At 34.3% G+C, this 12,724-nt stretch overlaps 1 protein-coding gene across 1 annotated transcript; it reads left to right on the top strand.

Annotated features, from left to right (window-relative positions):
* Positions 1-6,345: 6,345 nt before the first annotated feature.
* Positions 6,346-7,631, top strand: LOC110779390 (WEB family protein At2g17940). Its single transcript, XM_021983906.2, has 2 exons — positions 6,346-6,740; positions 6,853-7,631. The coding sequence occupies exons 1-2, from the start codon at positions 6,594-6,596 to the stop codon at positions 7,381-7,383; spliced, it is 678 nt and encodes a 225-aa protein (XP_021839598.2). The 5' UTR covers positions 6,346-6,593; the 3' UTR covers positions 7,384-7,631.
* Positions 7,632-12,724: the final 5,093 nt, after the last annotated feature.

Genomic DNA, 12,724 nt, shown 5'->3' with positions numbered 1-12,724 from the left:
ACAAATTTAGAACATCGTCGAATAAATTTAGAACACGAGCTTGAAAATTTAGAACATGGTTGAATAAATTTAGAACATGATTGAATAATTTTAGAACATGGTTAAACAAATTTAGAACATTTTTTAATAATTTTAGAATATGGTTAACAAAATTTAGAACATGCTTGAATAAATTTAGAACATTGAGAGTGTAAAAGTGTTCTTACCGTAAGAAGTGTTCTTACATAAGGGAGGTGTTCTTACCGGATCCCTCCCCTATATATATATATATATATATATATATATATATATATATATATATATATATATATATATATATATATTGAAGGAAATAATGCCCTTGGTCCAAGTATGCATTAAATGATAAGTCTAATAAATGCGGTTCAGTATTAATTAATAAGTTAATAATTCAGTGAGATCAAGTGAGCTGAATGCCTAGCTAGAGGCCGCTTCAGTTCAAGTGGAATTAATCATACAGCTTACTCTTGACTGAACCCGTAGGGTCACACAAATAGTACGTAAACGGATCAAGTATTTAATGGCATTAAATACTCCATCTATGGATATTCGGAATCGACGGATCTTGGTTTCAGTGGGAGCTAAGATCGTCAAAGGCAAGCAAATGAATACTCCGGAAACGATGATATTGCCGGAAACGGAAATATGGATCGTATCGGAAATATAAATATTATCCAAGTCGTAGATGTTGCCGAAAACGGAAACATGGTACGTATCGGAAAATATTAATGGAAATGGAAATATTACCGGAATCGGAAATATTGCCGGAAACGGAAATATTGTCAGAATCGGAAATATTATCGGAATCGGAAAATAAATCCGGAAACGGAAATATTAAATATTTGTTCGAAACGGAAATTAATTCCGGAATCGGAAATATTAAATATTGTTCGTATCGGAAATGAATTCCGGAATCGGGAATTTAATCGGAAAGTGTAATTGTACGAATTAGCATCGGACGAGGGTTGCTAGACGAAGGCCCAGCACGAGGCTAGGCCAACGCCCAGCAAGCCACACGCCAAGTGCTCGACCAGGCCCAGCCAAGCACTGGCAGGCGCGCATGAAGCCCATGGGCTGCAAGGCCGCATGCGCTGTGCGCTCGGCGTGGGCTGCAAGGCCTGCGTACGGGCGTGCATGCGTGAGCGTGTGCTCGTGTTCGTAACGAATCCTAATCCTATCGGAATTCGTGCATTGATTAAAATCCTAATCCTAAAAGATTAAATTTATTATTTAGAGTTCTATTAGGATTCTAATTAATAAATCCATATCCTAGTAGGATTATAATTTCTTTCCATGAACTCTATAAATAAGGGCCTAGGGTCACATATTTGATAGACGATTTTTGAAGTATTCAAAGTGATTTTTGAGAGCAAAAATTTGGTCACCTCATTGCCTACAATAGCCGAAAATTCTAAGTACCTTAAGGGCGATTCTAGTTGGTCAAGCTTAAGGCGGATCCGGACGTGCTGTGGACTATCTACGGAGGGACGACACTTGGAGTCCTAAAGACTTGTTCTTGTTCGGTTCGGGCGCAGCTAGGGAGGGCACGCTACAAAGTGTATGCATCTGAATTATGCTAAATGATTATGTGTTAATAATATGTTTCCTTACTTTATGGTTTTTCCGCATGATTTATGTTTAGTCATATGTATCATAACCTAACAGTGGTATCATAGCCTCTTATTATTTTCATAATCTAAATTGCATGAACATGGTTAAATTTTACAAATTTGCAAAGAATTAAAGGGGTGATTAATTTTCGTAATTAATTGCAAATTGCGTTTATTTAATTATATGTACGCAGTTTTTCGGAAGTTTCTTCGTTACTCATCCAAATCGAGTGATTTTTGTGTCAATTCCGCATGTAAAAGGCATTCTAAACTTTTTACAAAATAAGTATTTTTCAGCCGAACCCAGAATCCCCAAATTCGAAGCCTAACTATGACTTTTCGGAGGTTTTAGTTTTTCGAACGCAAAAGTTTGTAAATTTAAGATGTTAAATTAAGTATTTGCGATTCTTGTTGATAAATCTTGAGTTTTTGATTGACCTACTGTATAAGTTTAACAATTATGAATGCCTAGACTTGTTAATTATACAACCTAATTTGTAATTATGATTAATTTGTTGAAATTCGAATAATTTAGAATTGATTTGATTTTCATAATTAATTAATAATTTAATTAGGTACGAATGATTAAAATCCACCGTAAAAATTATTAATCTATGTTAAATTTTTAATTTTTATGACCTAGATTTGAATCCATATTAATCGGAAATTAATTGATTAATAAATTTTCGATTTTTCGCCCTAAAATTATGAAATTAATATGTTTTATTAATTTGTCATTAATTTTAAATTAAAAAAAAAAATTTAAATTTTTTATGAAAACGCTCATGAATGTTGCACGCACAAAGCAATGGAAGCTACGTGTTACCCTTAAGGAGTGTTGTATAGTGCGGGCACGCGACGACGAGCAAGGGAGCTCGTCGCCCGTGCGGTACGAATGCAGCGAGCAACATAGTGTAGCGCGCACGCGAAGCAAAGGAGCTGGCCGTGTGTGCTATGCGATGGGCGAGGGCGAGGGGCAAGGCAAGCGAGCAGTCGCGTGTGGGCAACAAGCGAGCTGCGCCACATCGCGCACTGCCTCGCGCCAGCGAGAGAAGGCTCGCGCAGCGAGCGGTGGCTCACGTGCAGCGAGCGGTGCCTTGCGAGGGTGAGCAGCAGCAAACGCGACACAACACAGAGGCTGCGCGCATCGTGGCCAGCGATGGCTGCGTGTGCATGTGGCCTATGGCTGTGCGTTGCGTGGTGATGTGTGTACCTTGTGTTACGATTAAATCGTTTTAAATTTTAATTTGAGATTTTCAGTTTGAGTAATTTTAATTAATTTTAAAATTAATAATTTAAATTGTTTTCTTGGATTTTAATTTTGAATATTATAATTATTATAAATTTTAATTTATTCTAATTATTTTACTAAAATTAAAAACCTTGAATTAATTTAAATTCAACTGAAAAATAAATTAAATAAAATGGATTCAATTATAAATTTATATGAGCTTTAAATTTTAATTAAATTTGTATGTTTCCGGTTAGACTAGAAATACATTTTTATGTTTAAAATTAGTAAAGCATATGAATTTATTGGTTTAAGTGGGAGCAATTTTAGTCATAAACTCTTGATTAGGTCTACAAATCCTTTAAGGTTAAACAACTTGATTAGAATTAATAAGGACTGAATAATTGGTAGATTATTGGTTCCCTTGATTAATTGCTGCAAATATTTATGTGATGCATACAAATGTGTTTTAACTAACCAATTATGTGGGCCATTCATGATAATGAATGGGTGAATGGTATATATTGTATATGTACTGTTTTGCAGGTTATGAAGTGACTAGTATGGCCCAAAATAGGATAGAAAATATGGTATGCGTACCATTAATTTGAATATAATTGGTCTAAAGCGCCAAATTTATTTTTCAATTAAAATATGATCAGCGTACCATCAAATAGTTGTAATTAGTTTAATTATAGCTTATCCTATTTGAAGAAAATGGCGCCTCCCACGGAGATTTTCAAGACGGGCTTTGAAGTTGAAGCTTCAAGATGAAGTCGGGCCATATTAGATCACATTTATCTTATGCATGCTTTAAGTTATTTATTGCTTTTAAATATGTCTTAAAAATGCATGAGATTGTGGCTTGATTATGTTGCATGATTAAGGATTTTAGTTCACTTAAAATCTAACCAACATAGTAAGAGCCTTAAGTTCCAAACTTAAAAATTAAGTTAAAATGTGCCATGCCAAAATAACACTTACTTAGTAATTACTATTGATTTCCAATTACTATTGATTTCCAATTACTAAGGCACCTGACCAATGACCAATTAGGTGGAAGATTTGCAAGTATATCAAGTTTATGCAATTCATGCGGGTCCCACTTGGAATGTTTTTCTTTTTCAAGAATCTTTGTGTTGTCTCCTACTACTTTACGGAGTATATGTATTTAACGGACGATCAACTACAAATATATATACACAAGATTAAACCCCCCAAAAAAAAAAATTATACCAAAAACACAAACTTTAAACCCTATTAGAGATCTAAGCAGTTTTTGAGCAGTTCCACCTTCTGAGTTCGGGTTCACGAGTTTAGAGGAGGATTGTGTTAACCTTGGGGGATGTTCGTCACTTGAGAGCCTGTACCGGTAGTGGCGAAATTCGCTTCTAAGTCAATGGTCTTCATACCACGATCCTTGTAATCCGGAGATCATCGATCAAGTAAAGTTATTCAAGTTCTCTTATTTATTTGATTTCAATAGCTTTATTTTTTACAATATTTTCATTAATTTAGCTAATAAATATACAAAATATGGGCACAAGTTAACAAATTTTCCTACCCAGGTTTATATTTAGTCAAATTCAACCACAGAATGATGTGATGTATAATTCAAACTAAAATCATATTACACCCCACAATAGTAACAAACTAACATCAACTGTTTACTATGCTTAAAGTTACTCATAATCTCATTTATTACTATAAACACAATGATTTCTAATCGGTCGGGTCAAAAACAAGTTCGGTCGGATTTTTTGACCCATTACTTTTTGGGTTGCTCAGGTTCGGATAAATCGGATTACGGGTCAATAGATCTTGTTCAATACCCAGTATTTTCGAGTCGGGTTGATTTTTGATAGATCTAGTGTTTTTTAATTTTTAATGCATATCTACATTTGTTAACTTTATAACATATTTTATTATTTCCCTCTCTTTTATTAACACCCACCAAAAATATGTTATTAGTTCTCTTTTTCTTATGGTCCCTACTTAAATAGGAGGTTGTTTTTTCGCATATCAGATATGTCACATATCAACTAAAAGACAAATAGCTAAAAGACAAAAAAGGAAATACCATTCATGTTAAAAAAGTACCATTCTATAAAAAATAGTACCATTCTGTAAAAAAAAATTACTATTTTAGTTTAAAAAAGTACCATTTAAATTCTTTTTTGTCATTTTTCCTATTTTGTCTTTTGTTCTGATATGTATTTGCCCATACATATCTGATATGCGCTTGTACTTCCTCACTTAAATAGTTCAGAAAAAAACTCACCATCTCTCACATGCAATCACTATCATGATCCTCGTTGTTTGGTTTTTTAATCAATAAATTATCTATTTACTTATACTATTTAATAATAACTTTTTGCATGGGCCTCTTACACCTACACAAGTGATGTATTTAACAAAAAAAAAAGAAGAGGAAAACGTAAATAGTTTTCAATTATACTAGCAGATAATCGTACCCCAATAATTTCCCATATAACCATCTAACCGGGCCAAATGATAATCTAAATATTTATTTTCGCAAATGATATGTGTTCCGGTTGTGGACTTGGAACAGGAAAAGGATGACTGGCTTCCGACTGAGATTGCTGACTGGATTCTGCACAGTGAAACCGTTAACTAGTCTCGGGGGTGATCCGAGAATTACCCCTCCGATGCTTAAGTCAGATTATGCTGATAGCTCTGTAATAAATGCTTATAAGAATGATTGGGGTGGAATTGCGTACCTTTGGCATTGATGGGGGTCCGTATATATAGACGGGTTACTTGTACGGAGGATCCGGGTTATTACCCGTTGGATCCGGATCCTCTCTTTCGGGTATGACTGATGGATGATGTCAGAGCAATGCCGGCTGGGATTGCAAACCCAAAGTACCGACTGCACCCTTGGTTTCTCATATGAATATATGCGTATGCTACAGCTGTTATGGGCTGTCCTACCGGCATGCCGGTAGGGCTTCCCGTACAATATGTCTCGTACATTATCATGGGTCGTACATTCTAGTTGTTAGAACGAAAAAGTCACTACAAGAAATTGTACTATTCACGACGGAAAATCCCGTCGCGAAAGGCCAGTAATTGTTGATTAACGACGAGATTTCCTGTCGCGAACCCGTCGTAAAAGGGGGCCGTCGTTAATAGAAAATCCCGTCGTAAACTTGTTGTAAACCCGTCGTAAAAGACATTTGCGACGGTTATTCCCGTCATTGTTTGGTTGTTAGCCCCGTCACAAAAGGCTTTTGCGACGGGATTTTTGACCCGTCGTAATTAGGTTGTCGTAAAAGATACAAATTATTGTAGTGAGTGAAAGGAGCAAAGTTCAAATCAAAGGAGGGCCCAATTGGTTAAATCTTATTTAGAGCAATGAGAGGAGTCCTTATCTAACTTTAACCAATTACGATATTACTCCACAACAACAACGCAAATAACAGAAGTCCAGTGAAGTGGAAGCCAAGAAATGAAGCAGAAGCCACTACTACTAGCTAGTAGCTACTCCCCCATTTATGAACCACTACTTCTTTAACAATAATCATTTTAATTAAAAACAACGTAAGTTTTGTTAGTTTGGCGTAATCAACCCTCATAATCTCCAGTCTATAATATATGTCTTGTCATCAACAATATATACATATAAATTAGTTAATTAGATAGGAAGCCTTAATAATTTGATTGAGAATAACATCATATCGATCTATCACTTGGTATATTGATCGACCGACATGGTGGAGAACGAGCACGTCGGCGTGGTGGTCAAGGGAAGGGCAATCATCGACACCCGTCCGCCTTTCCGGTCAGTTAAAGAAGCAGTCACACTCTTTGGAGAGAGAGTTCTAGTTGGGGAGATTTATGTCAAGCAACTCAAACAGGTTACATATTTTTCTTAGACGTAATATCTTTTACAAATGCATGCAATATATATATATATATATATATATATATATATATATATATGTTAATATATGTTATGTAAATATATAGATGCAACACGTAGCCAAGACAGATATGAAGAAAGAAAATGTAACGTCGTCAACAATAGGAGCTGTATCGACTGAATTAGAAGAAACTAAAGAAAAACTACAAAAAGCAAAAGAAGAAGGTAATTACATGGCAAATTGCGTAAAATCACTAGAAGAACAACTAGAAGAAACAAAGAGGGAGCTCCGAAATCTAAAAGCTGCAAAAGATCATCAACAACAACACACCAAAGCCATGAATCCCGAAGTTGAAGAAGTCGAATTTTATGAGATTAATGCTAATGCTAATAATAATTTTGATGATAATCGTGGAAAGAAGATTGTAACATTTGCAAGTCCACCTTCTTTAACTAGAGAAATCAAGCAAAGTCGGCTTAGTTTTGTGGATGATGAAAGAGCAAGCAAGTTTGGAAGATCTTCTTCTTTTAAGAAGGAAGGAACCAAAAAGCCCGTTGTTGCAATTATGGGATGGCTTTTCCCTAAGAAAAAAAGAATCAACTATCAAGGTGATCTTGATCGTTCTCCTCAAGTTTAATTTCTAAAGCTAGCTAACTAGCTAGCTAGCATGTACGCGCATAGTTATAATAACTGCCTTCGGTTTCCAATTGTTGCCGTCGTATAGTTCAAATTACACTGCACCGTGACAATTGATTTTATACGATGTATGAGTAGTAAATAATTGCACATTCAATCAAAAGTAATTGGGGATATAGGAAAACAGAATACGTTGGTTGGATACACAAAATCGCGACAATGATTTTTTTTATTTTATTTTATTGCGATCTGTTTTGGGTTCCGAATTTTGTTTACTACACATACAATTAGCATTACCCATATGTTTTTTTTTCGAATAACGAAGGGCAGAGCCCAGGCAATCCCACTTAGCTTGAACCAGGGTACTTTCGTAAATTACACTAATGAATCAGGAGGAATTCACGTGACATAACCTACCTCATTCCCCTTCTTTCTCTCCTTCTCACCACACCACCCCTTCCATTTTCTCTTTCCTCCCTTTTCCATGGCGAAAAGGTTTACTGTTACCATGCAATACTATTATACTACTTAATGGGTTGGCTCCGTGTGGTGACATTTAACTGCCTTCTTGAATCAGAACTCACAAGACCAGCGACAGTAACGAAAATCGACTTACGAGGAGGTGCAGTGCGTGTATTACATACTTCGAGACTTTCCAAAGGCTTCTTCCATCTTCCATCTCATTGCTCTTTGATGGCACGTGGACATATCTTCCATCTTCAAGAACAGTAACGAACCTGTACTAAATTTCAATAATAAGAACTAGAATTGCATACATGTAAGTGTGTAATGATCATATAGTAACTTTTTATGTTCAAATAGTTATACATATGTCTAATATACTTACTGGAATAGTCATACAACAATTTTAAATCTATACTAATATATTAAAAGGCGTTTATAAGAACGTATATGTGCCATGTAGATCCCTCCTTATTATGCCACATCACCACTACTAAGTATAATGACATGTAGTTGACAACCAAAAAGCATGTATCAAGGATTGAACACTAGACCTCTTGAATTAAAAGTTACCATTCTTACCATCTTAGCTAGCCTCAATGATGTTATATTTTTCTATTTAAATAATAAATACAACCTTTTCAAAATAAATAATAATGAATTAAAAGGAAAAGAAATAAAAGGGAATTAATTACTTAACTTATAACAATCAACTAATCATGAAGAAGAGAACTCGATTTTGTTTTTTTCGGATATGGGAAGGAAGTTTGTTGATCGGCCACTGATCTTGCATGAAAATCAGATAATAGCACCACATACGCACGTATTTAAAATAAGTAAATTCCACTAAAAGTAAAACCCGAAACAACGCCCGAGCCACAAACTAGTTTATAATTATAAATATATGTGATATAGTTTCTGCATATATCATATAGTAACTCTTATATTGATATAGTTTCTTCATAGATCATATAGTAACTCTTATATTGATATAGTTTCTGCATAGATCATATAGTAACTCTTGTATTGATATAGTTATACTTATACGTATATAATTACTCAAATGGTCATAAAAGTCATACATAGTCTTACCTATGTAATATAGTTAAAAAGAGTAACTATATTATCTGGAGAGTAATTATAACATTTAAAAAGGAACTATACATAAATTCTTGTTTTTCAAGTCCTTTAAACACAAAGAGTAAAGTACGTATAATATGCAAAGGGTAACTATATATATATTATTACGAAACATAATTATAACTTTGAAAGAGTAACTACATATTCAATATGACAATTACAAGCAACTATCAAAAAATCGAAAAAAGAAACACATAGAATTTGGATCTAAGACACCAAATATTTAATTGTTCACACCAAAAGAACGATTGTTTTAATTTTTTTTATATATAATAAGAATCCAATTACTTAATTATGTATACGCAAAGATTTGATTGTTTTATATCATATAGTAAATATTTCTATCGTATAGAAATAGTTTCTCTTCTATATCATATGTAACTCTTTTTATTTTATAGTTACTATTATACGAAGTATATCATATAGTTAATGTTATCAGAAAGAGTAAGTACGTAAAAAAAAAATAAGAGTATTATATATTCATTCTTGCAGACAAAAATAGTAAATTAGGAACTATATGTTCTGTAAAGTAACTATATATTCAGAATAGTAACTATGAAAAAAAAATAGTCATTTTGATAAGAATAACTATTTTATCAAAAGAGTAACTATATCATATAGAAAAGTAACTTTAACGGTAGAACAATTACTATATTATAAAATAAACAATATGATATAGATGTTTTAGAGTTTATATAGTGTAACACCCCGACCTCTAATTCAATTATTAATCATAATTAGCAACGGAATTAACCTAATCGGTCGGGACATTACCTGCTGTAACTCCCTCTTGGGAATTACAAGGCAACCATCAATCTTAAGCTATTAAATCCTCCAAAATTAACATAATAATCCTTTATATTACCAAAGTAAAAGTATATAACTTACTAAAAATATTTAATTAACTATTTAAAACTTAAAACATAAACAAGGTGAATATTATAATGGTGAAATTCCTCGCCACTACTCGTTTCCATCGTTCCCCGTAGTACCTAAAACAGAAAACAAAACGGTGAGCCGAAGACTCAGTAACGACTATCCTAGCAACGTAAATTCATTTCAATTCATTTTATTTAATAACACAGGGAGAATAGAATATAGTAAAACATTTTATTAAGTCCTTTATTTAATTCATTCATAACTTTTGGGTGCACATGCTAGCCGTGGCAAGTATGACATGGTGGAACGTCTTCCACGATGGACCGCTGTCCATAAAACATGGGGCCTTGGCCCGAAAACATAGAGCCTTGGCTCAATGGGCGGATGCCCCATGGGTACATGCATGACCGAGAATAGTAACCTGTGAACATATACTGCCAAACGGACTAGGTCTTTCACTTTCATTTATCATGTTTCGTTTAATTTTACATTTTAGCCTTTTACTTCAGTTGAAGTAACATAAATCCTTTAGATCATGAGATCATGATAAAACATCATTTAGATCCTGGGATCAATAAAATATCAATTCTTTCATGGCATTGCATAAACATCATTTCTTTCATGGTTTCTTATAAACATAATTTAATAAGAATTTCAATCAATCATATTATAATAAATAAATCAATCAAATCATATTTCATTTCCCGCAATTCATAAAACATGTTAAAACATTCAGTTCATAAATCAATCATAACATTATAATTTCGTAATCGCGTTTATAAGGGAATTGCGGGTACTAGCAATAGCCGTTACCTCACTTCCACGGTTTTGCTAAGGATTTTCGTTGGTTCGTTCGTCCTGAGCTCCGAGTCCAATTTCTTTCAAAATAATAAATAATTTAACTAGTACTAGATCGGTAAATAATTTAAAATCAATATTTAATAAATGATAAATTTTATAAGTAATGGTTTTATAAATAAATATAATTTCATAATTTAATGAAAATATTATTAAACGAAATTTTGACCGAAATATATTTATATATTTCATAAATCGGTTTGCATGAAAATTCGATTTTTGTTACATAAAGCTAGTAATTTATTTTATTAAAAATCAATAATTAGATATAATTTCCTTTTTGAAAATAATAAACAATTTCATTAAAACTAACCAATTTATCAAATTTATTAAGGCATGCAAATTCATAATGAGAAAATCTGAAAATACAATTCAGATCTTAACTTCCCGAAGGCCCAATTCAATTGGCCCAACCTTAATTTTGGGTTTTGAGGGAAAATAAGCCAAGGTTTTAAAAATTAGAATAGGAATTTTCTCTTTTTTTTTTTTTGTTTTGTTTCGGTCTCCTGGGAAGGGGTCAAGAGCAGGGGAGGGAGCACGGCGGAGCAGAGCCGAAGAGAAGGGGCGACGGGATGGGTTTGGTGGCGCAGGGAAACGCCGGTGAAGGAGAAGATGGTGGTGGTTTGTACGGCGGTGGTACAGGCGAGGGAAGGAGGAGGGAGTATGGGGCACGGCTTGGCGAAAAGCAAAGGAGTTCTATGGGATTTTTCGATCGGTTTTTGGGAGGAGGAAGGGCTGTGACGCCTGGATGGGCGGCGCATAAGGGTTGCGCCGGTGGTGGTGATGGTGGAAATGGTGGGGCGTTGCGTTGGTGGTGCTGAGTTGGTGGCTGCGGGTGTGGTGCTGCGAGAGAAGGAGAGGGAGGCAGGGGAGTTGCGTAGCAGGGAACGATGGCTGGTGTGTGCGGTGGTGCTGGGGACGAAGATAGTCAGGAAGGTTGAGGTGGTTGTTGGATGGTGGTGATAATGGTGGTGGACGGCGGTGGTCACAGTGGTGGTGGTGGGTGATAGCTTGAATCAGAGAAGAGGAGAGGGAATAAAATTGGTTTTTGGTTTTGATTTTGATTTTTGATGTTGAATTTCCTGAAATGAAAATGCAATTTGTATATGTATTGAAAAGTTTGCTTGGGGTCCAAGGGGTGAACTTGGACAGAATTGAGCGAAAGAAGGAAGGAATTCCTTCATGGTTTATACGTGGAGAGCAAGGGAAGAGGGAAAACAAAATTTTGGTTCCTTGAGGGTATTTTAGTAATTTCACAATATTAGGCAACATTTCAGAAATCGTTTGTAATTTTCAGAAACTTATAAAAATAGAAAAGTTTAAATAAATAAATTCTTTGTAAAATTATCTTTAACGAAAAATAAATAAATTTTTGTTTATAAATTTATCGTTTAAAGTAAATCGTAAAAATGATTAAAATAACGAAATTCGATTATTCGTAATTATTTAAAACGAAATCAAGTGAATAAATATTTTTTATTTTAATAAATCAAGTTTAAAATTTCCGGGGTATTACATCCTTACCTCCTTAGAAAAAGTTTCGTCCTCGAAACTGAAGCTCAGTCGAACTTGCCATTCTTAGAAATCTTAAATGACATACTTAATCGTTCTATTCGTCATTCATTGAAAACATACATGCCATAACCAATCATTTGATCTCACGCATAAGCATGGTTGTTACATTACACATTCACAGAAAACATGGAGATTCGTACATCATATCGTTCTTAGGAAACTATTTGAAGATACTTCGCATTCATTTACTATTGGGCTTCTTTGCTTCAGGAATCTTGTCGTTGAGTTTCATTACTTCATTCGTTTGATTTCGATCTTCGATATTTTCTTCTACGTTAAATAACTTTGTTGCCTACATTCGTTGCAGGGGTTCGAGTCCAATCATGTGACTAGGAATACATCGTTAGACATATGACTTTGTTATTTATCCTTTATATTCTAAGTCGACAAACCTCGGATTTTGCGGATAATGCTAAGCCATCGAGCGT

Source organism: Spinacia oleracea, chromosome 3 (assembly GCF_020520425.1).
Source record: "Spinacia oleracea cultivar Varoflay chromosome 3, BTI_SOV_V1, whole genome shotgun sequence".
NCBI classification, from domain to species: domain Eukaryota; kingdom Viridiplantae; phylum Streptophyta; class Magnoliopsida; order Caryophyllales; family Amaranthaceae; genus Spinacia; species Spinacia oleracea.
The sequence above is the reverse complement of the archived record's forward strand: the minus strand, read 5'-3'. Positions and strand labels throughout refer to the sequence as shown.

Excerpts from the sequence above, each read along its gene's own strand:
- LOC110779390 (XM_021983906.2), top strand. The coding sequence starts at position 6,594 with ATGGTGGAGAACGAGCACGTCGGCGTGGTGGTCAAGGGAAGGGCAATC. Across the intron at positions 6,741-6,852 it reads ATGTCAAGCAACTCAAACAG|ATGCAACACGTAGCCAAGAC; the intron begins GTTACATATTTT and ends GTAAATATATAG.